This window comes from Hoplias malabaricus, chromosome 11 (assembly GCF_029633855.1).
Source record: "Hoplias malabaricus isolate fHopMal1 chromosome 11, fHopMal1.hap1, whole genome shotgun sequence".
Classification (NCBI taxonomy): domain Eukaryota; kingdom Metazoa; phylum Chordata; class Actinopteri; order Characiformes; family Erythrinidae; genus Hoplias; species Hoplias malabaricus.
Genome location: NC_089810.1, coordinates 25,179,444 through 25,201,353, shown reverse-complemented (window position 1 = coordinate 25,201,353; position 21,910 = coordinate 25,179,444). Strand labels below are relative to the sequence as shown.

General features: G+C 39.2%; 3 protein-coding genes and 1 long non-coding RNA gene across 9 annotated transcripts in view; 2 read left to right on the top strand and 2 right to left on the bottom strand.

The window, feature by feature from the left end:
* Window positions 1-1,039: 1,039 nt before the first annotated feature.
* On the top strand, window positions 1,040-12,506 carry lsm14ab (LSM14A mRNA processing body assembly factor b). Its single transcript, XM_066685256.1, has 10 exons — window positions 1,040-1,369; window positions 2,774-2,937; window positions 3,566-3,692; window positions 4,783-4,962; window positions 5,260-5,343; window positions 5,561-5,773; window positions 5,985-6,138; window positions 6,282-6,305; window positions 7,520-7,751; window positions 9,079-12,506. Exons 1-10 carry the CDS (start codon window positions 1,249-1,251, stop codon window positions 9,100-9,102), a joined length of 1,323 nt encoding a protein of 440 aa, XP_066541353.1. The 5' UTR covers window positions 1,040-1,248; the 3' UTR covers window positions 9,103-12,506.
* On the bottom strand, window positions 7,563-14,081 carry LOC136709767 (uncharacterized). Its single transcript, XR_010804528.1, has 3 exons — window positions 13,947-14,081; window positions 9,077-9,174; window positions 7,563-7,702 (listed from the first exon to the last, which is right to left on the bottom strand). It is a non-coding gene; the product is annotated as an uncharacterized lncRNA (long non-coding RNA).
* ss18l2 (ss18, like 2) lies at window positions 13,682-16,480 on the top strand. Of its 2 annotated transcripts, none has more exons than XM_066685259.1 (4): window positions 13,682-13,914; window positions 14,013-14,089; window positions 14,879-15,001; window positions 16,290-16,439. In XM_066685259.1, exons 1-3 carry the CDS (start codon window positions 13,846-13,848, stop codon window positions 14,985-14,987), a joined length of 255 nt encoding a protein of 84 aa, XP_066541356.1. In that variant the 5' UTR covers window positions 13,682-13,845; the 3' UTR covers window positions 14,988-15,001; window positions 16,290-16,439. The 2 variants fall into 2 exon arrangements, with proteins under 2 accessions (XP_066541356.1, XP_066541354.1); XM_066685257.1 differs by having other exon boundaries at window positions 13,683-13,914; window positions 14,879-14,960; window positions 16,290-16,480.
* A 128-nt stretch (window positions 16,481-16,608) lies between these two features.
* The window catches only part of LOC136709764 (granule associated Rac and RHOG effector protein 1-like), a 50,476-nt gene continuing 45,174 nt past the window's right edge, over window positions 16,609-21,910 (bottom strand). For all 5 annotated transcript variants that reach the window (XM_066685254.1, XM_066685252.1, XM_066685253.1 and 2 more), the window contains 4 exons: window positions 20,446-20,611; window positions 19,834-19,971; window positions 19,549-19,627; window positions 16,609-19,459 (listed from right to left, as the gene is read on the bottom strand). In XM_066685254.1, the coding sequence (XP_066541351.1) occupies window positions 19,130-19,459; window positions 19,549-19,627; window positions 19,834-19,971; window positions 20,446-20,611 (713 nt within the window). In that variant the 3' untranslated portion in view covers window positions 16,609-19,129. The remainder of the gene's footprint in view (window positions 19,460-19,548; window positions 19,628-19,833; window positions 19,972-20,445; window positions 20,612-21,910) is intronic.

Here is a 21,910-nt window from a genome sequence, read left to right as displayed (position 1 = left end):
GGACTAAGAAGGAGTGGACATGTGCCCTATGGTTTGACAAATCAAAAACAACTGGTGCATTATGAAACAAAAACAGTGTAAACCTTTTACCTGATGAAGCAGCAACAATATCATATCAAGTCTATGACAGAAGCAGAGGGACTGTATTCACTTTTTAGCTTACATAAAAATCAGATTAATTATCAACAGCACCGGGCTTATTGTTTTTCTTGGCCACACAATTTAGATACTTGAATCCAGAAAATATTACTCCTGGCTGCATCAAGGACAAACTTTCTGGAGATTGTTCTCATGAGATAAAAGCGTTGCTATGTTCTACTTCTGGTACTCAGTTTGTGTGCAGTTTAGTGTTTATAGACATAAAGGGATCTTCCACTGACCTAGTCCACTCCAACCCATCCCAAAGGCATAATCTGGAGCTCCAATAAACCTTAGAACACCATTCCACTGCTTCACAGCCCAGTGCTTTGCTTGGCATTTTGCTTTGTTATCTGTGAGTGCAGAATTAAATGAGTTCACAATAGTGACCGTAGCCAAACAGACTAATTCAGTGGATCCTAAATCTGTTCTGTGGTGACCCATTTTGTAGATGTTAATATCTTTGAGCCTACAACTTTCAAACACACGTACACACCATTTGCTTAAAGATTCCACTGGAGTTTATTACAAAAATTATAATTCATACATAATTGCAATTTTTATTGTAAAAAAAATAAGTGACAAATCATCTTTTCGGTGGAGTTATAGAAATTACCCCTACCCCTCGCAACAGCTCCACGCCCCCAACTTTGTGAACCACTTGACTGATAATGGTGTTCAATAATTACGTCTCAAACTTTTTTCAAAACTGACGACTACACATTAATATACTTTGATGGACCTGTATCTACATCTCAGCCACTGAGTCATAATATACGTTATTTGTAAAAAATAAGTGGGAAAAATATATCAGACAAGGACCAGCACGTAAACAAGTAAGTAAACAAACAAATAAAAGGCCGAAGGGTAGAATCTCGCGTTGTATCGCGAGAGTCGACGAGTGTGGCGCTTCTTCAACACTATGATGAAGACCGCCATGTCGTGGTAGCAGCAGCAGCGGAGAGGAGTAGAGAGACACGGAGAGAGAATAGGGCGAGTAGAGCTGAGACCACGTTGCGAAGAGAGGATCACCCAGTGCGGGAGGAATTATTATATTCAGTAGACTTCTTGATTTTCAGAATCGGCGAGGTGTAGCGAGTGCGCGGCACAATGAGCGGCGGGACTCCGTACATCGGCAGCAAGATCAGCCTAATCTCGAAGGCCGAGATCCGCTACGAGGGTGTATTGTACACCATCGACACAGAGAATTCCACGGTCGCCCTTGCTAAAGGTGTGTGTCTTACCTGCGTCGATTAGGGACTGCTCTGTGTTTTATTCGCCTGTTTTTCGGAGTTTGGCGTCTTTTTCGGCGCTGCTTCTTCCTGCTGCTTTCCGTTCCACCTTAATTTGCGCAGCTTTTAACGCAACGACGTTTAAGGTGGAACTGAAAGTTCGTATAGGATGGGAAGCCAGCCTCTGCCTCGTGTTATCAGCTGCTAACGCTGTGTTGTAATATTGTGGTTTTAAGTTGTAGCATAAATATCTTGTTTTTTTCTGTTTTTAAATGACTTGTTTGCTTTGATTTTTCTTTCAAGAAGTTATCTTGTAGTACAGAATTAGCACCTAAAACGTCTTTAAACCTTCTTCACTGTTGGTGAAGCCAACAGCCTCAACCCATTTTGCTTTAAGTTGTCGCTACCCATAGGTACACATTTGGTTTCAGACTAAGTCAGAATTGGCTGTTTAATTTTAAGTTTAAAAAAACTATTTTATATTAAAGTTTAAACAAATTGCACTGCACAGACCTCCGCTGCAACACTATCTACTTTAACTATGGCCAAAATAAACCATCTCACATCTTAATTCCTGTGTTTTTGTATAGGAAGCTGGTTCAGGCGAGCCAAAACACTCTAGTTGTTAAATGTAACACCTTTCAAATGGCTTTATGTCGCTGTAGAAAGGGCTTTCTCCGCGCACAGAGCCGCCGGGCCGAGGAGTTAGCGAGGTTTTCTTTGTTTACTTCAAATAAGGCCGCAGCGCCGTTCACTGGCCGAAGGCGGTGAATGAAATCTTAAGGTTTACATCAATTTAAGACTTAAATAATTCACATGAGGGTAGATGAGAGAAATTAAGCCACCAATTTGTGCTATAGGGAAATTCCACACTGTGGTACCATCGGTTCTGTGTTTTACTTATTAAAATGTTTATAGACTCCTACCACTACTTCAACATTATCGTCTAAAATGAAGAATACTTGGATGCCGTTTGCACCCCCCTTGGCTGTAGTAGCAGCCTACGCTCCTCGAAACGTTTGGAATGATGTTGTGATAATTGTACTATTTTCAGCCACAAGAAAATCAGTGTCAATAATTTTGAGCCAGACGTGCTGTCTAGTGCACTTGATTTACCCTAGTGGGGCCAGTGCAAGGATATATAATGAGCACAAAAGTGCAAAGATGTAGATTCACAAAAGGTTAGACATAAACATTCATGAGGTGAAGTACATATGGTTGACTGATATCATCCAAACTCGGGTATTGAATAGCAGAAAAGCAGTATAACTTCTGTTCCTACACAAACTATACCAAGGGGGTTTATACCTGAAAATCCTTTGACATATTTATCATAAATAAATCAGTATGTCAGATGTACTCATAATGATTGTGTGTATTTTTGTTTTATTTGCTTCTTTTAGTCAAGTCCTTTGGAACTGAGGATCGACCTACAGACAGGCCGGTCGCTCCCCGAGATGATGTGTTTGAATACATAATTTTTAGAGGGAGTGATATCAAGGACTTGACCGTTTGTGAACCACCAAAGCCCAACTGTTCCTTACCCCAAGACCCTGCCATTGTACAGGTATTCATATTTTATACCTTCAGTTTTAGCTCCCATCCATAAGACACCTGACCTGTTCTCACAGAATAGTGGTACAGAGTTATGCAATTATATTCTGGAACACTTGGCTTACAACAAAAAATCCAACCTGTTTGTCACTGTTCTTTATCTTAAATTTCCTTCTGAGCTAGTCAATTTATACCTGGAAGTTGTAGTTTGCCAGTAACACGTCAGAAAACTTGGTTGTTTTAAAATGTGATAGCAGTGCATTTTAATGCAGTTTAGTCTCACAACCTGCCTACAAATAAATGTAATATATTAGACATCAATTAATTATCTTTCATGACATCTCGTTATCATTCTGATTTTCCGTGTAAAATATCCTTTGTGGACGAGTGGCTTTTGTTAAAAGTAAATAATTATTAGTATCTGGACAAAGTACTATAAACTGTAGAGGTTTAATTAAAAAAAAGATCCATGGAGCAGCATTAAGAATTTAACATTAAATAAACACTAATAGACATGAAATACCTGATGGTGATGTAAAGCAAAGTGACAGTTTATTTATATACTTTAATTTTTTTGCCATTCGAACTGCCTTCAAGTCCCTGATAAATTTTAATACTGATTATTTTTTTCCTTTCCAAAGTCATCTCTGGGCTCCACTGCAGCTCCTTCCTTTCAGCAGGTTGGCTCCTATGCCCCATTCAGCCATGCCTACAACCAGTTCTCCACACCCCTCGTGCCTCCACCTGTTGCAGGACCTATTGGCGCTAGTAAGTATCAGATGAAGATTGCAGTGAAACCACATTGATACACATGGTTAGGCTTTAGATCATTAGTTGGGATTGTGCAAAAGTTGACTGTTGAGGACTGCTCCATAGTCTCTCATGTCCTAATATATTAATATTCTATTATTTCCAGCACAGAGAGGATTTTTCATGTTCCTGCAAATCTAATTTAAGTCAGCGATAATATATAACCATTGCCCTTACCAAAGGAAATGTACAGTTAAGAGTTAAAAGGAATAATCCTCTATTCTGCATAAATTTGCAGTGAAGGTCTGCACTGTCGAGTGTGCCCAGGAAGAATTTGATGTCTGATATGAGTGATGTTATGATTGAAAGAAAAACACCACACTTAACAGCTGTGCTTATCCTCTTCATGCAGGAAGCTCAGGGTCTGTGTTCCGTAGCAACTCCAGTGTAAGCACCCCTCTGTCACAGAGCACTGTCCCCTTGGACTCTGTCTCATGTGTAACTAAACAGCTTACATATTTGAGCATTCCTGAGATGTTTCATCTGAGAGGTCGTTCTGTCATTAAAGAAATCTCTTCTTTGTTTGGATCATTTAAAGTCTACCTTTATATGGCTGCAACAAGGCCTTGTTCCCTTGTGCAGGGCAAATCTGATTTGTTTCTTAAATCTGGTTTTAAACTGAGTGTCAATTTGCCAAGTGAAAAAGTGTCAAGTGACAATCCTGTACGTATGTTTAATCCTTAGTCGCATTTGCTCACACAGCCAAAGTGCTGTCATGGTAATGAAGCAGGCATGGGACCATTCACTAGAGCATTACAAGAAAGTGCAGGCAATTAACCAACATGGATTATTCTCTGGATTATACTTTATTTAACAGCTATTTCCAGCCATGATCGTGAACTATTTAGTTTCTGGCTGCAGTCACTGCATCCAGAGAGGGATGTGTTTAGAAACAATGTTTCAGCCTTTCTGATGTCTCCAATCAGTTTATTAATCAGATCATCAATCTTTTGATATACTTTGACCTCTGTATTAACATTTTTCTTCCACAGTTTTGAACTTCATGTGCTGTCTTGTTGTCTGAAATCTCCCTTTTTGTTTTCTATAGCTCGCAGCAGCCCATCTTTGGAACCTTTGAGGAAAAGCCCGACGCTGGAGCATCCTGTTCAGCCTGCTCCTTTAGCACCCTCTGCTGCTGCTGGCTCTGTGGGTCTGAGGAGTTCTGCAGGAACCAGAACCACTTTGAGCTCACAAAAACAGCCCACTGAGACCCAAGAGCAGACCAGAGGTTAGAAAATAAAATGATGTCTAGGCCACATTCAGATGAAAATGGCAAAAGTCAGTCTATTTATTTTGCCTTGCTTTAATGGCAAACGGTGCCCTTTAGTCACTGAGAGATGCTCTCACACATTTTACATGATGAAGAGGAATGTTAGATAAATGTCACTTAAAATACTGCAGGTGTCTTATTTTCTGTTGTATTATCAAGTTGAGCCCTCCCAGTCCTGCCTCTGACAGTTTTATAGGCAGTTGGTCTTCTCAAATCTGAAGAGATTTGTGCTGAAATCTGTTTAAATCCCTGCAGTGGCTGATGCTGAGAAGGTTCCTCGCCCAGAATCGGACCCAAGCAAGGCTGAGCACCGTGAAACCACCAAACGCCCGCCAGGATGTACGTGTTTATGTCCATTCTCTCTAGCAAAGTTACATTCTTGGATGGAAGTATATGAACACATAAATCACGTATTAATGGATAAAAAGTAGTATAGATTGGCCATGATAAATTGGTATGTTTCTGTTCAAATGGTATCTTATATATATATGTTATTAAAAAAGTTATTTTATAATGTTAGGGTTAAAATTTAAAAATAGGGTGTTTCTGTCCTCAGTTGGAGCACCTCAAATGAGAAGAGGGCGAGGAGGTAGTGGAGGAGGAGGAAATGTTGGTAGTGGTGGAGGAAGTCAGCGAGGACGAGGCCGGTTTAATGTGCGCAGAGATGGAACAATGAAGTTTGAGAAAGATTTTGACTTTGAGAGCGCAAATGCACAGTTCAACAAGGAGGAGATTGACCGAGAGTTCCAGAGCAAGCTTAAGATTAAAGGTGCGTCAGCTGCTAAGCATGAATTACTTTGTTCTAATGTTCAAGAAAAGGTATATCTTGTGGTTATTATTATTTATTTATTTATTTTTAAATAGCATGGCTTCTCAGCTTATTATTATTATTATTTTTTTAATACTAGAGAGCATTTAAAACCAAATAGTCAGCTGTTCTGTGTTGTTGTGACATCCTCTGGGTGATGTTGTAACTGCAGATGAAAAGGCAGTGAATGGGGAGGATAAGGGTGAGCCTGGTGTGGAAACACAAAACAATGAGGGGAATGTAGGTGAGGAGAATCCCCTGGGACCCAACTGCTACTACGACAAGTCCAAGTCATTCTTTGACAACATCTCCTGTGACGACTCCAGGTAAAGAATGCTAATATTGACTGGTGTTGGCAGCCAAGTTCCCTTGCATGTTATTTGGATAACACATACACATTGTTAGCTCTTTAGATTTTAAGTAATAGTGACTGATATGTTTACCTTTTTCCCCTTTCCCTTATTTCCAGAAAAGAGAGAGGTGGAATGGGCAGGTATGTTATTTTGAATCTTTCTTGTAAATTATGCCACCAGTCCAGGGTATGAGCTGAGCTTTGATTTTCAAGCAGGGAAGTCATTAATATTGGCCAGGCAGTGCCAGAAATGGGTCCTTTGTGTTACTGAATCTAGGGATGGATGTGTTATAACTTTTTGTAGAGACAAGTGCTTCACTAGTAGAGTATGGCTTCTAAATGATTGCATATGTATGTTAATAACATACCGTATTAATAGTATGTATTGTATCTTATATATTCTTTATTCAGTATTGCTGCTGTTTTAGATCAAGAATCAGTTGAATATCACAGTCAAGGCTTTGGAACTGAAGCAATTTGAAATTAAAGGAATACTGTGTAAGAGTTGGCTTTTTGTCTCCTGTGCTCCCCCTACCTGTTTCTGAGGGTAATTCATGTTTAAAGTATTGTCACACCCACACAGCTCTCTCTCTCGTTTTGTGGTACTCTAGCTATTTTAAAAGCAGCCAACAGAAAAGCATTTATTACCAAAATTGATGTCTAACATTAAAAAGTGAGCTAGTCCAGCCTAAGTTAGCAGGCCACTGGCCCTTGTTCATCAGTAACTTTCAAAAACTTAATTATAACACTGTAGAGAACAAAGCTTTGGTTCCACTGACCAGAGGACAGCCCTTATTACCAGAATCGATGTCTAAGTCTAAAAAGTGAGCTAATCTGGTTAAGGTTTGAACAAAGGACAACAATACAAGAAAGGGTATAACGGCAATATTACTTACTAGTCCAACACAAAGAAAGCATCAGTCATGCCTCTCTCTCGTAGATCCCATAATGTCCATACCAAACTAGATTCTTGTGAATTATGAGCCGTAAAGCATTACGCAGTTCTCATGAGAGTTCTTTGCCCCATGGAACTCAAGTTTCAGTTTTTAGGGGAGCTGCCAGGAACGGTAGCGAGAGAGTTGCTATTCTCACTGTGTCACAATTAACTTGGAAGCTGCCATTTTAAGGTAAAAATACTGATAGTGGAATAGTGTTCCTTTAAGTGTTTAAGCTTTATCCACCTCAGAGATGGTTGTTGTTGGGGTGTATTTGTTTTTATTTATTTATTATTATTTTTTTACAATAAACCATTCACACAACTTGGGGCTAGAATATTGATAAAGATCAATCAAAATTGTATGATCAACGATGTTCAGTAGGGTGATGTACACTTTAAACTGTGTGTGTTCTTAAAGGGAGAGAAGGCAGACCTGGGCAGAGGAGAGGAGAATGAATGCTGAAACTTTTGGGATCCCTCTTCGCCGTGGTCGCGGGGGTTACAGGGGGCGAGGAGGCAGCATGGGCTTCCGTGGTGGCCGAGGCCAAGGGGCCGGGCGAGGATCTTTCGGACCTTCTCGTGGATCTGGTTTCAGGGGAGGCTACAGAGGAGGACGAGGAGGAAGAGAGTTTGCAGACTTTGAGTACCGGGTAAACTGTTACACTCATCATCCGAACAATGCCTCAGACAGTCTTTAATACTACCATTGGTGGTGGTGTTGAATTAGTGATTAGAAAATTCAGTTACTGTTCTTTTTAATTATTTCGATTTATTTCTAGAAGAATTATTTGAATTACGCTAAATTTGCATGTGACTGGAAGCCAGCATTAGTGGAATATACAGAAAGACATCTTTAGACTGCAGTTAGTTCTTATGCAATAACATACTAATGCAGTACAAGCTAAAAGCCAGAATGTGAACAATCTTAATTTTGTTGCCTTTTTCACCTTCGTGTACAAGCAGGAAGTTAACTTTTTGGAACGGAGGTGTTTTAATAAAGCAATTATTTGTCACTTAACGGTTCGTCACTTTGTTTCCATCCGTAGTTTAGAGGGCCCAAAAACATTTTCGGAAAACAAACCTATGGTGAGCTGAGGTTGTCAACTTTTTGCAGAGTCAGTCACTACAGACCTCCAAATTTCATGTGGCCCTAAGATTAGCCCATGAACCGTGCGTAATGGGTTTCCATGGCCAAGCAGCTGAATCCAAGCCTTGCATCAGTAAGCATAATGCAAAGCATCAGATGCAGTGGTGTATAGCATGCCGACACTAGAGCAGTGGAAATGTGTTCTCTGGAGTGATAAATCACGCTTCTGTCTGGCAGTCTCATGGATAAGCCTGGGTTTGGCAGTTGCCAGAAGAACGGTGCCTGTGTGACTGCATTGTGCCAAGTGTAAGGTTTGGTGAATGTGGGGTGGGGATTATGGTATGGGGCTGATTTTCAGAAGCTTAGCCCCTTAATTCCAGTGAAAGGGACTCAATGTTTCAGCATGCCAAGAAATTTTGGAATATTTCATGCTCCCAACTTTGTGGGAACAGTTTGGGAATGGTCTGAACTTTACAGTCCTATTTAGCCTGGTGGACACAATGTCCACGGTCTTCAAAGAGACATTTTTAATTTTAGAGTTGTCTGATAAAAGGACACACCCACTGCCTCAGTTCATTCTAAATATATTCTTCAAGAAAAAATAAAATTACTTGTTAGCAGTTTTTCTGAAATATATGGTGTCCAATTAATTGTTTTTAGTTGAATGTAGTGTGCAAGTAATTTGCTTATTTCATTAGTTTTTATTTACATTTACCCCATCCAAGCTACCTTGAAAATGTGGCTGGTAAAAATTGGCACCCACTATTGGAATAGTGATGCGGTTTAAGTGCCACATTCAAAATTAAATTCTTTCCATTGATTTTTAAGTGTGTATGTGTGTGTGTAATAAAAAAAAAAACATATTTTATATATTTCTTTTTCACTCACAGAAGGAGAACAAAGCGGCAGCATAGTGAAGGTGAAGGACGACATTGGAGTTCCACTTCTCTCCTCCTGCCTCTTGTAGAGACTGTTTATCTCTATCCCTAGGAAAAAAAAACAAAGAGCAGGCTCAGCCTGCCCCTCCTTTCTGCTGTCTTGCTTTTTTTTTAGAAAAACAAAACCAATTTGAAAGGCGATCTTTTGCTTTTTTTTTTTCTTTGTTTTTTTTTTTTTTTCTCCTCTTTGTTATATGCCCACAGTGGGGACAAGGACTTTGTGTACAAAATCAGTAACTTGAGTGGATTTACTATTAATATTATTGTTATTATAGCTATTATTCAGTATTTTTGCATCAACATTTTAGTTCCTTTCTTAAAAAATAGAAAAGACTCAAACAGTTATTTGATAATGTTCCTGTTATGTGTACAAATGTATGCAGACGCCCGCTGATACTGTGAGCCCCATCAGTGAAAATAGCTTTATTTTTATTTCTCTCTTATAGAAGCACCAAAACCCTGTAAATATCCTGTAGGGTTATAGGTGTTTATAGTGCATCATTGCTTTTTGTAGACAAACCTTCATCATTTTCTTTTGTAGTGATTAATTTTTTTATTTTTTTCCCCCCATGAGATTTCTTAGTCCACCTTATTCTTTTTCTAGCAGATTTGTCTGATCCAGCCATTTTTGTATGGTCTAATTATTACTGTGCACGCTCAAGCAAACCTATATCTACCTGTAGCTAATCTTGCGAGGCTGAAATTACTTAATTAAAAAAAAAATCTTTAGATATTGATTGAATGTACTAGTGATGCCAATGCGGATTTACTCGTTTGTCATAGCACGGGGGGGGGGGGTTGTTGTGTGTTTAGGTGAATTGTTTGGAAATTTTCTTCTAGTTCTTTAAAGAGTTATTCCCAGGTATCCACTCCTCCCTAGTGCCATTGTAAACAGGACGCTTTTGCAGTGCCCTGCTGGAACAGACTGCTGTTATGTTTTGCTTACTGTTTAGTTCCTTTCTTGACAGTAAAGATGGGGTGTGCACATTTTATATACAAGTGCCAGTGAATATTGCCTTTTTGATGTCAATTATGTAGATGTCACTTTCTTATAGTTCAGGAGGGCTCTTTAATACTCCGGCAGTTAGTGATTTTTTTCACGACTGTGTGTGCATTGAGCCTTTAGAATTGTAACATGAACTGAAAGATGAGATGCTCTTACTTTTTTTTTTTTTTTTATTTATTTATTTTTTTTGAGCTCCTCCCCTTCTCCTTACCTGAATTGCCATTTTAACGCTAAGGTCTTCAGGGATAGTTCAGCACACCCTTTAACTGTAAGATTGAATCACTTCAAAATACATTCATTTGCACTTTAAAGATGAATAATATCAAGTCACATTTTACCATTAGTGCAATCTCATACTCTTTATTTCTTAAATTACTTGCTCTTCCTTTGCAAAAGCATTTAGTAGCCAGTTAATACCAGGCAAGAAGTTATGAGAGAACAAGGTGCATTGTGTGAAAGTGTTGGATGATTTGTGTAGTGGGAGGTTTATCAGACGAGAGGTTGTGCTGGAGGAGCTGGATTTCTCAAGTCCGGCAGGGACAGTGCTTATATTTGGTCTGATTTGAACAAGATTTTGGTTCAAATTGTTTGGCTTTAAAGGAAAACTGTCGTTTTTGAGACCTATTTGAATTATCGGTAGGTTATGCTCAGTTACCACAGACATTTCTGAAATATTTCCTTGTCCTATATAAAATAAACAAAATTACCAAAAAAGTAAAAAAAAAATTAATGAATAAAACTTTAAACATAACACTTCTGTAAGAAAACAATTTGCAGTTACTTCATTCAGCTGTTTTCTAAGTAAAGGGAAACTGGTAATAAAACTAATGATTTCAACCTTTTTTTTTTCTGTCATGTTTAACAGTGCATTCCCTCAGTTTAATAAATTGTTACATTTCTTTCATGACCTGGCCCCAGAAAAAGATCCTCCTTCCACTTCAGAGGGAACTGGAGTAGATGTTTGTACTATATATTCCACCAGTTTAAATGAAGGGATGTTTTATTAAATGAATAAATGGTCTCTGTACTCCAATATATTTTCTACAATCCTAAGAGCACCATATGCTACAGATAGAGGTGGGGTAATCTTTCATTTTTCTGACTTGTTGAATTCATACCAGAATGCAGCATTAGGGTGTTTTTATATTATATATATAATAAATAAATATATGTTCCTAAAGGCCCTAAATCAGCTTTGGTATGTTTCTGCACTACTAAATTTACAGGATTCACTTAGATTTAATTGAGACAGACTAATTTTGTAATTTTGATCACTAATGTTTGTCTACATTTGTACAGCTTTTTCTTTAAGCAGCGCACAGTTGTATTTAAGAGCATTCCTTGGGTTCGCTCTGTTTGCTGCATCAGATCTTTAGAGATTGTGGCAGTGAGTTAAAATGGATGATGGTTGTGCCCCTTTGGGAAGTGATTTTTGATGGGGGCTTTATGTCCCTAAAACGGCACTTGCTCAGTTCTCAAAGGCATGTTCGTGAACGCTTGGCCATGCATTATTGTTGCTGCTGTTATCTTAATTTTTTTTTTTTCTTCCCCCTTCCTCCTTTTTATCCTTAATGTCAGTGAAGTATCTTTGGCTTCTGTACCAACATTTGGGAGATTACATGTGAATTAGTGTTTTGTTTTCACAATTTTTTTTTTTTTTTTTTTTCCCCCTCTTCTTTCCACTTTCAGACATGACATGAAGGGAACCGCTACAGAGTATGAGGTGTGTTACTTTGCTCCTACTTTTCTGAAAGTGATGAGATGCTGTGAGGTTCCTTGTCTCTGTTGTGACTCACTTTTAATAGTGATTAATCATGTTGGCTTTAATGTACTTATCGTTGGCACTAAAATACAAATTTTACCTGTATGTATTTGGTAGGCAGCTAGTTAAGTTCCATACAAGCCTTTCTGATTGGATGGTTTCAGCATAAAAGGGAGGGGGGGGGGGTTGCCTTAATGAGCCAGCAGAAATCATGAGCATTTGAATGGTTCAAATGGTTCCCTGCTGCCTCTAGTTTACTACCTAGAGCAGAAACTCCCTTCTGAAAATTGTGCACTAGGTCACATTTTATTTTTGGGGACACAGCTTTGGTAGCACCTACTGCCCTTGGGAGGAAATGTCCAAATGCCCTGCACTGATGCAATAATCTCATTTATTTTATTAAAGACCCCTTTTGTGCTTGAATGAGATTTCAAATTGTACATAGGTTTTCATTTTGTAAAAGTGATAAAAGGATTGCTTTCTTTCTCAAAGAATTTTGGAGGAGATTGGTTTGGCTTTTTTTCCCCCTTGAATAAAGCAATTGTACAGCATGGTGTACTTTCTGTGGCCAGATTTGAGGTTTTTATTCAAATATGAGAAATAAATAGTTGTTCAACATGCTGTTGTGATTTGTGGTCTTATTTGAAATGCTTTGCAGAAATCTAGAGTCAGTGTTAAGTATTGGCTTAATGATCCAAATGTCTTTAGTTTTAATGCCTCTTGACGCTCCTGCTCCATGAAATACATTGTTGGTAATAGTTAAAATACTCTGAAATTAGTGTAATTTTTTTTTATTATTTATTCTACTCACTGTGGAGCGAGTTTATACCTGTTTGGTCTCACATTGCCAGACTCTAGGGAGAGTGGTACATTTCACAACTTAATTAATCTGGCCAAAAACTGCCTACTACTGCAGGAAAAAATGTGTCCAATACATAAAAGGCAAGACGTTCAATTAAACTGAATGGTAAAGCTCTTATTCCATCTTGCTTTCATATGTATTGTGTACAAATAACTTTTAAAAGGGTTTTTGGTCTAACATTATGGTAACTTAAACATTCTCCTGCTCATCTGGTGGTAACAGCTGCATGAAATGAAAATTGTATGCTATGTTCACACTTGCCAACAATTATAGAACTTGCACCAGGACAACATGTACTGACACACCACCATCACATCAGTGTCACTACAGTGCTGAGAATGATCCACCACATAAAGCATGCTCTGTGGTGGTCCTATGGAGTTAAGAACCATAGAACTGCAGGGAGAAATGGGGATAAGATTGTAGTTCTACAATTACAGTATGTAGGTGACCTGTATCTCTGCATACAAAGAACTCCCATATGTTCAGTGGAGCTGATAAAATAGACAATAAATGTAGATACAACGTAGGTGTTCCTTATCCAATGCACATTGGAGAAGTTTTAAAGCAGTTAGTCTGAGTCTGTCTCTCTTCAAACATTTGCTAGCCTACAGCTTAAAAGCCCTGCAAACTGACAGGATTGGATCCTTAATATAATGGCATCAGAAACCCTAGATGTTGGCAATTGCCCATTTGTGTCTGTCTTTGGAACATTGCAGTTTCAATGTGGAAAACCTCGATTGTGGTATTGACTGCGTATTTTACTCATGACCCTTCTTCTAGTGTAACAACAACACCACACTAACATGCTAACAAGGCTAAACAATTGATTAGACTGGAACGGGTGTTCAACAATAAACCCTATTTTTACTGAGATCTAATTTATTATGAGGCATAACCTCTCCCGTCCAGCAGGTGGCAGACTGTACGATTATGTCTGAAAGAGAGAAACGAACCCGCCAGCAGTGAAGAAAACCATGTTTTTTATATATTCTATTTTTCCTCCACGCGCCTCCTTATCACCGACGGACTGAGGAGAAACAGATCTGTACTTCGATTTTGGAGCTACAGAGGTTATTCATAGGCGTCATGTCTGTGGTTTTTGTCCCGAAGAGAGAACGAGGAAAAGCTCAAATCAACCAGGATACCATCCAGCGGGTGAGTAAGAGTGCTGTTCTTACAGTGTTTACCTGTAGTAAACAAGGCCCCTGTCCGTGTTCTTGACTAAAGCACAGGGGTCTCTCCCGCTCTCTCAGCTCCTGGACGAGAACGACCAGCTTGTGCGTTGTGTGGCGGAGTACATGCAGAAAGGCAGAGCCACGGAGTGCGTCCAGTGAGTAACAGCCACCAATAAATAACCCAGCTGTTTTTAGTGTCAGTTCAGGGCACCGTTGTTTGTCCAACAACTTACAGAGCGGTTAATTGGCGTTGTTCTGCTTTCTGAAGTTTGTATTAGTGTTAAAAACTACATTCCCCATAATCCCACGCGCTCCTAGATAGTTAATGCGTTAGCTGTTAACTGAAACAAGTTTTTAATCCCACCTCAGCAACTTTACAATTTCTTTATTTGTGGCTTACAATCAGCAAGCAGATACCAAGTTATGTAATTAACACAATTGTTAACTATTATAAAACATTTTTCCCATAACCCTGGCATTTCCTGCACTCGACGTTGTCGGCGCTGTTGCCTTTTGTTTTCTTCAACAGAAATTTCACACAAATGTAATGTGCCAAGTATCTATGTTTCTGTAAAGCATAAATGCCCGGATACTAAGTGGTGCTTTATTGAATATGTAGTCCAAATTAAACCAAAACACAAGCCCTGGATACTCAATTTTGTGTATACTTTTTTAAGAACAATTTAAACATTGCCTAAGCATACACCACACACAGTGTTTTCTAATATGGGCAGGCTTGGGTTTGAAAGTATTTGTCTTGTGTTGGTTCCCATCACCACCACCATAGAGAATATCAAACGTCTTTACAGAGAAACATTTTACATACATATCTAAGACATTTAACTTCAACCTCTGAATTACGAAGGTTTTATGCCTGCTGAACCCATTTAGTGGCAGGATAACTGGATACTATGAGGAATTTATTTACTTGTCTTTGCTTCCAGATACCAGCAGATCCTTCACAGGAACATTGTTTATTTAGGAACCATAGCTGATGCCAGCCCTGATTTACCATACTCCACGGAGGCAAGTTCACTGGAAACTTATTCTTGATCTTGATACTACAGGTGCATCTCAAAAATAAGAATATCATCAAAAAGTTAATTTATTTCTGTAATTCAATTCAAATAGTGAAAGTCATGTATTATAGATTCAATACAAACAGAGTGATCTATTTCAAGTGTTTATTTCTTTTAATGTTGATGATTATGATAACCCAGTAGTCATTATCTCAGAAAACTAGATTAAGACCAATTTAAAATATTATTTTTAATACAGAAATTTTGGCCTACTGAAAAGTATTTACAGTATATCCACTCTACTTCATCGGGGCTCTTTTTGCATGAATTTGTGGCACTGCTGAGGTGTTTCGGAAGCGCAAGTTGCTTTGATGGCAGCTTTCAGCCCGTCTGCATTCTTAGGTCTGGTGTCTCATCTTCCTCTTGACAATACCCCATAGATTCTCTATGGGGTTTAGGTCAGACAAGCTAAGTGATACTGTGCGAAAAGCATCAATACCTGGTTTAATAACCAGTGTCGATAGAGGTCAAGTCCTGCTGGAAAATGATATCCGCATCTCCATGCTTCCCTCTGCTGACAAGCTTGTGAAGTGCTCTAAAATTTCCTGGTAGATGGCTACACTGACTTTGGACTTGATATGACACAATGGACCAAGACCAGCAGATGACATGGCTCCCTAAACCATCACTGATTATGGAAACTTCACACTAGACTCAAGCAGCTTGTGCTGTGCTTCTCCACTCTTCCTTCAAACTCTGGGATTTTGATTTCCAAATTAAATGCAAAATTTACTTTCATTGAACAGTTGTAGCCCATGCCCTGAACACGTCTTTGTGTGGTGGCTCTAGAGGCACTGACTCCAGCAGCAGTCCTCTCCTTGTGAATCTCCCCCAAATTTTTGAATGACCTTTTCCTGACAATCCTTTCAAGGCTGTGTTCATTCCTGTTGCTTGTGCACCTTTTTCTACCACACTTTTTCCTTCCACTTAAGCTTCCATTAATATGCTTGGATACAGCAGGGGGGTGTCAATGAACGTCTCTGGACATCTGTAAAGTCAGTCTTCCCTGTTATTGTGTAGCTTACTGAACCAGACTAATGGACCATTATAAAGGCTTAGGAAACCTTTGCAGGTGTTTTGGATCGCTTATTCCAATTTTCTGAGATAATGACTTTTGGGTTTTCATTGGCTGTAAACCATAATCATCAATATCGAAAGACACACTTAAAATAGATTGCTCTGTTTGTAATGTATGAGTTTCACTTTTTGAAGATATTCTAATTTGAGATGCACCTGTGAAATCTGTTTTAATGTCAGAGGTTGTCTTTATCTTCAGACTCCTTCCGAAGATGCGGAGGCAACAAACCAAACCAAGGTTTCCGAACCATCAGCTCATAGCAGTTGAGCATATCTGAAGACTTTCCTCAGAAGGCAGATTTTTACTGTGTGCAATATTTCATGTTTCCTTATTTATGCTCTTTTGACAATAAAATTATCCTGTTCTGTCCTGGATTGCCTGTGTTGATCTTCAACTCTTATTAAAGCAGCAGCCAATACACATCACAGAACTTGGATCTAAAAGATGTAAAACATAACTTGTCTTAGACATTAATGTACCTACATTTGTTTTTCCCAGGTAATTTTGTACAGTTTCTATTGGGGCTTTTAACAAAACAATTCAGAGGCTACTAGGGTTTTTAAAAACAAAAAGAAGAGAAGGTTTCTGCATTACAGCATTAATAATAAGGCATGGGTCACCAATCTTATCGACAAAGAGCTGTTGTGTCTGCAGGTTTTCATTCTAAATAAGCAGGAGCACAACTGCTTCTGTTTGATCAACTAGTCTCCTTCTCTAAACAGTTATAAAGCGTGTGCTCCTGTTTGGTTGGAATGATAACCTGTAGCCTTACCAGCCATTTGTGGATAAGATTAGTGACCCCTGCTCTAAGGGAATGAGGCCTTGAGACATTTTTGTTTAAATCAGGTTTATTTTTTATTTATTTTTTTGCATTGCTGGTACACTTGGAAATATTCAGTTGCCAGCTCTAATGAACAATAAGCAACGAAAGCCAAGCGGATCCCCTTCATTTCACCCACCAGCAGAACATCTTCCATCCTATTATTTCAAACTGGTTTTAATTATTTTTTGAAAGCCACTAGTAAACCATTTGTTTTGACACAGCTGAGAAATGCTAACAATGTTTTACAGTCCAAGGTCTTTATAGATGTCTAAAGGGGGGGAGGGGGCGGGAAAAAAAAAAAAAGGGTGCAACAGTTTGGGCTAGAACACAGACAAAGCAAATAACCCCTACGTTTTTGATTGTGCAAAGCACAGATCTATAAAAAGATATATATTTATATACAGCAAACGATTCTCTGTAAACATGGTAAGTATGTTAGTTTTCAGAAAACATGGTCATATCATAAATACAGGCAACATTGGCATCCGCAAACATCACAAAAAGAAGTTAACATTCTGGGCTGACTGAATTTAGCCCACAGCCGTAAAATCGGAGAGATACGGGCTCAGAAATAAAGACCCAAACCATATAAATGTTTTTTAGTGTTTGTAATGGCGTATTTGGTAACCTCTGTAGATAGAACGTATATTTCAACTCTGTAGAAAAGAAAAGAAAAAAAAATGTGCTTTTCACATCTTGGGAAAATAATTTTTTTGTTTCTTTTTTTTTTCTTTAATATGCCTATATCATGTTAACATACAGTAATGGTATAACATGTAAGAAAATACAAAAATAAGATTAATACTGTCAATATTTGTACAAGAAATATATTGTATTTCAAAAGAACAAAAACGTTATGGTTGGTTTATTTTTTGTTAGTGTCATTCAGAAAAAGAATCAGCCAATCCAAAAAAAAAAAAATTGAGCATCAACTTTGTTTTCCAAGGGTAATTTCATAGTATGTAAAGTTTTAATAGAACTCCTGGATTCTCTTCTTTCAAGCACCATTCACTCTCTGAACAACACTTTGGTTGGAGAAAAGAAAATGCAATGCAAGTGCTAATATATCAATAATATGGCACACAGTTCACTAATGTCCTCTTCTCCTTAACTCTGTCAGATGTTTGAAAAAGTAGTGTTTTTAGGATTATTATATTTCTGCTGAGCCTGCTCAAAGATTCTTCATAAAAAGAAGTAAATTAATTATATTTATTTATTATTTATTCCTAGTTTTTCATTTACAAGCCGTGGAACAGTAGCTGGGAGTAGTGATCCCATTCTGAAATTTGGCAGTTACAGCTTTTTATTTTTTTCAACACAGTATAGTTGTGAGCAGAGCTCCATTAGACGCACATGCTCCCATTGGATAAACGGTCATGCATGTCATCCAATCCACAACTGAGGAACACGATGAGGTCGCCCTCCTGCAGCCGGGCTGAAGGAACCTAGGAATAGGACTCTGAGGATTCTAACACTCAGCGTAGCTAGAAAGCAAAAAGGTCCTAAAACTCTATTCCTAAAATTTCTTCACATACATAAAAAAATTCTAGTGTATGAGTTCTGGAATCAGGTGGAATTCTAGAACCCCTACATTTTCCAGCACTGTGCTGGGTCAGGTTGTGGAGTGGAAGTTGGAGCCTCAAAGCTCTGTGGCAGCGGCAGAAGCATAAATCATGCACTGGAACAGCACGGGCGGCAGTCAGGATGGTTCAGGGCTCGTGATCTTAAATGCAAAAAAATGGAAAAACGAACTCGCCACAATGTTCGATAAAAATATTATCGGCTATAAAAACCACACTCATCTAAAGAACTATCAAAAATGTACAGGTTGGTAATCAGAGGAGAAAACAGAGTACGTCTCGGCTACAGTTTTGTACTTAGGGCCCAAGAGTCGAACAGTGAGATAGCGAATTAAGCCACACCAAGTTGACCTCACACATTAGTGCCATCCAACTCTGTTTTATATTGGAGAGGCAACGATTAACATGGCTTAATGGGGGCTTGATCTATTGGCTCCACAGAGCCAGTAGAATAGCACTATTAAATTGACTCCAACCTTAGCAAACCAACATCATGTCAAGGCCAGCTTTAACTGCTGATCTAGGACCAGTCTAATGTCACACTCAAAAAACAAACAAACAAACAAAAAGCCTCAAAACCCCAACCCTGGCCCTAAATCCATGAATAAAGGCAACTGCAGCAGTACTAGGCCGGCTCAGTACTGGTGCAGATAAGATGGCCGATGCTCAGGTTTCAGTGGGAAGTTTTTGAAGCCTTTACTCAGAGCTTTATGCTGCGAGGCTTGCTGCTGTTGTTGTTGCTGCTGCTGCTGCTGGGAGAAAGCAAAGCCAGAGGAGAGACCGCTGGAAGGAGGGCAGTCATTGGCTGTGGACCATACTGGAGACTGCAGTATTTGCATGGAGTCACCCCATTGGCTGGAAGGGATGGTCATTTGATAGAGGGAAGAGCTGGGATTGGGCATCGTGTTTGAGTGGGAGGAGTGCTGCCAAGGGGCCTTTGGAGGCCAGGTTTTAGTTTTACTCTCCTGTAATACAGTAGAGGAATGAGGGAACAGATTAAAATTGTAATTCACCTTGAATTTAAAGGATGTCCTTCGAAGGCTGGACTCATTACCTGGTTATTGTCATCGCTTGTGTGATGGAGAGGAGGAGAGGGCAATGTACACACTTCCTGCTCACCACAGCTGTGCTTCCTACACAGACACACCCAATTGTCATTTACCAAAGCTTAAAAATATTTTTATAATTAAGTAGTACTTGCATTATTTACATGTTTCAGACTCTTCCTGGTTTAAAAAGGGTGATGACTTAGATGTATAAACAGCCTAGATTGTGTTTCCTAATCTCCTGATTAGTATTTGTGACATATGGATGAGTAAAATTAAAAGTGCTTCTCTACCGTCTGGGCTTCACTGCTGCAACCAGGTCAGGGCCAGAGAACATGGAGAACAGACTGTCCCCATTGGCCGAAGATGTCTCATCACTTGAGCTGGCAGAGTCTCCTTGATTGGCGGACCAAGTACTGTTTACTGCCTCACTGCCCATAGAAAGGGAATAAAACTGAATTAAAAGCAAACCTTAGCCTAGTAAAAACCCTCATTTAAAGCAGAATGAGAAAGAGGAGAGCGTGACAAAGTGGCTCTGAGCAAGGGAGATTGAGTGTGTTTGAGTGAATGTAATCACTTTTCATCGTACTTATTACTTGATATCAATTTTCACATGTCTTAAATAAAGTGCATGCACTGAGAGTCACTGATATTTTACATTAGTATTTACTCTCAAAAGTTGTGTAGTTACAGGCATCAGTGTGTATGTTCAAGCCCAAAAAATGAAAAACCATAAGTCGGTTGTAATTTTGGCTAAAAATATATGGACCGATAACAATAACTTAAACAATTTAATAAATAAATAAAATCCCCATATTAGCAAATAATATATTGGCCAAAGATATGCCGTTCACCTCTAATTCATACATTAGTGTTTTCCATGAGGGTTTTCCTCTGCGTCTCACCTTTCACTGTAGTACTCTGGGTGGGACCAGGTCCGGTGCTGGTCATCTGGGAGGGGCCAGTTACCACGGGTGTTGCCAGGGCGACGGACAAGCTGGGCCTGGCGTTTCTGCTGCATTGCCTGATTAACCCCAGCAACGTAACGGGCAAACTCTGGATCTGAACCAACTGAGAGAGGTACAGGGGAGAAGGGGAGGGGGAAAGAGAGGGAGAGAGAGCGAGAGAGAGAGATATGATTTACTGAATACACTGGTGTGTGTGAAGGTTTGGGCCAATTGACACATTTTGTCATTTAGTTTTTATTGAGAAGCAGTAAACACAGCCTCCGCAACTAATCAAACATAAGACAAGATTTTCAGCTAGTCCTAATGCACAGTGTGTCTTAATACTGTGTCTTTCAGAACATACAGAATAAAAATAAATATATAAAAATGTGGCCTATGCAAAAGTGAAAGATCAAACACCAAGCGGTTTTTTTTTTTGAGACTTTTCAGACAAACCTTAAAATACACTACTGACTACCTGAGCGAAAATAAACGGAACCTTTTAGAATGGTCCTCACAGTCCTCTGATATAAACAAAGAAAACCATCTCAGAACGAAAGGCCCTATTGAAAAGAAGAGTGGGGAAAAAGGTTCTTCAGATCTTTAGCTGCTACAAAAAGCATTTGCAAACTGATTTCTACCAGAGGGAGTTATTATTAAGTACTGACTGTAAGGTGTGCAACCTTTCACACAGGGCTCATTTACGTGGGACCTGGAGGTTGTGGGTTCAAGTCCTGCTCCAGGTGATTGTGAGGAGTTTGGTGTGCTCTCCCCGTGTCCGTGTGTGTTTCCTCCGGGTCCATAGGTGTGTGTGTGTGTGTGTGTGTGTGTGTGTGTGTCGCCCTGTGAAGGACTGACGCACCCTCCAGGGTGTGTTCCTACCTTGTGCCCAGTGATTCCGCGTGGGCTCCGGACCCACCGCAACACTGAACTAGATAAATAGTTACAGTCAATAATGAATGTACTTAAAAACAGAGGAACTGTGAAGCATTTGTTGAAAACATTGTTTTTTGTTTGGTTAGCCACATAGGTTGTTTACTGTTTCCCAATAAAACACCACAATCAAGTGGCTCATACAGTTTTTAGCCCAAAAAACTGTATTTTAATACTCCAATTTATACTGTAATATCAACATTCAATCAGCTGTAATGATATTATAACCAATTCCAAGGTTACAAAACTAATCAACAGACAGAGGACATCATGAAGTGATTTAAAAAAAAAAAAACAAAAAAAAAACAAATGCGAGTGCACAAGGGATACCAAGAGAAAGGGAGAAAGGAATTCAGTGGGGCATGCTCAGCGCTTTTTGAGCCGCCGAGTTTAGCCCTGAAGCCCAGTCTCTTTATTCAGACTGCCCAGCACAGCACAAATGCACAATGGAGCCATCACACACAAAATGACCTGCACGGCAAAATAAGAG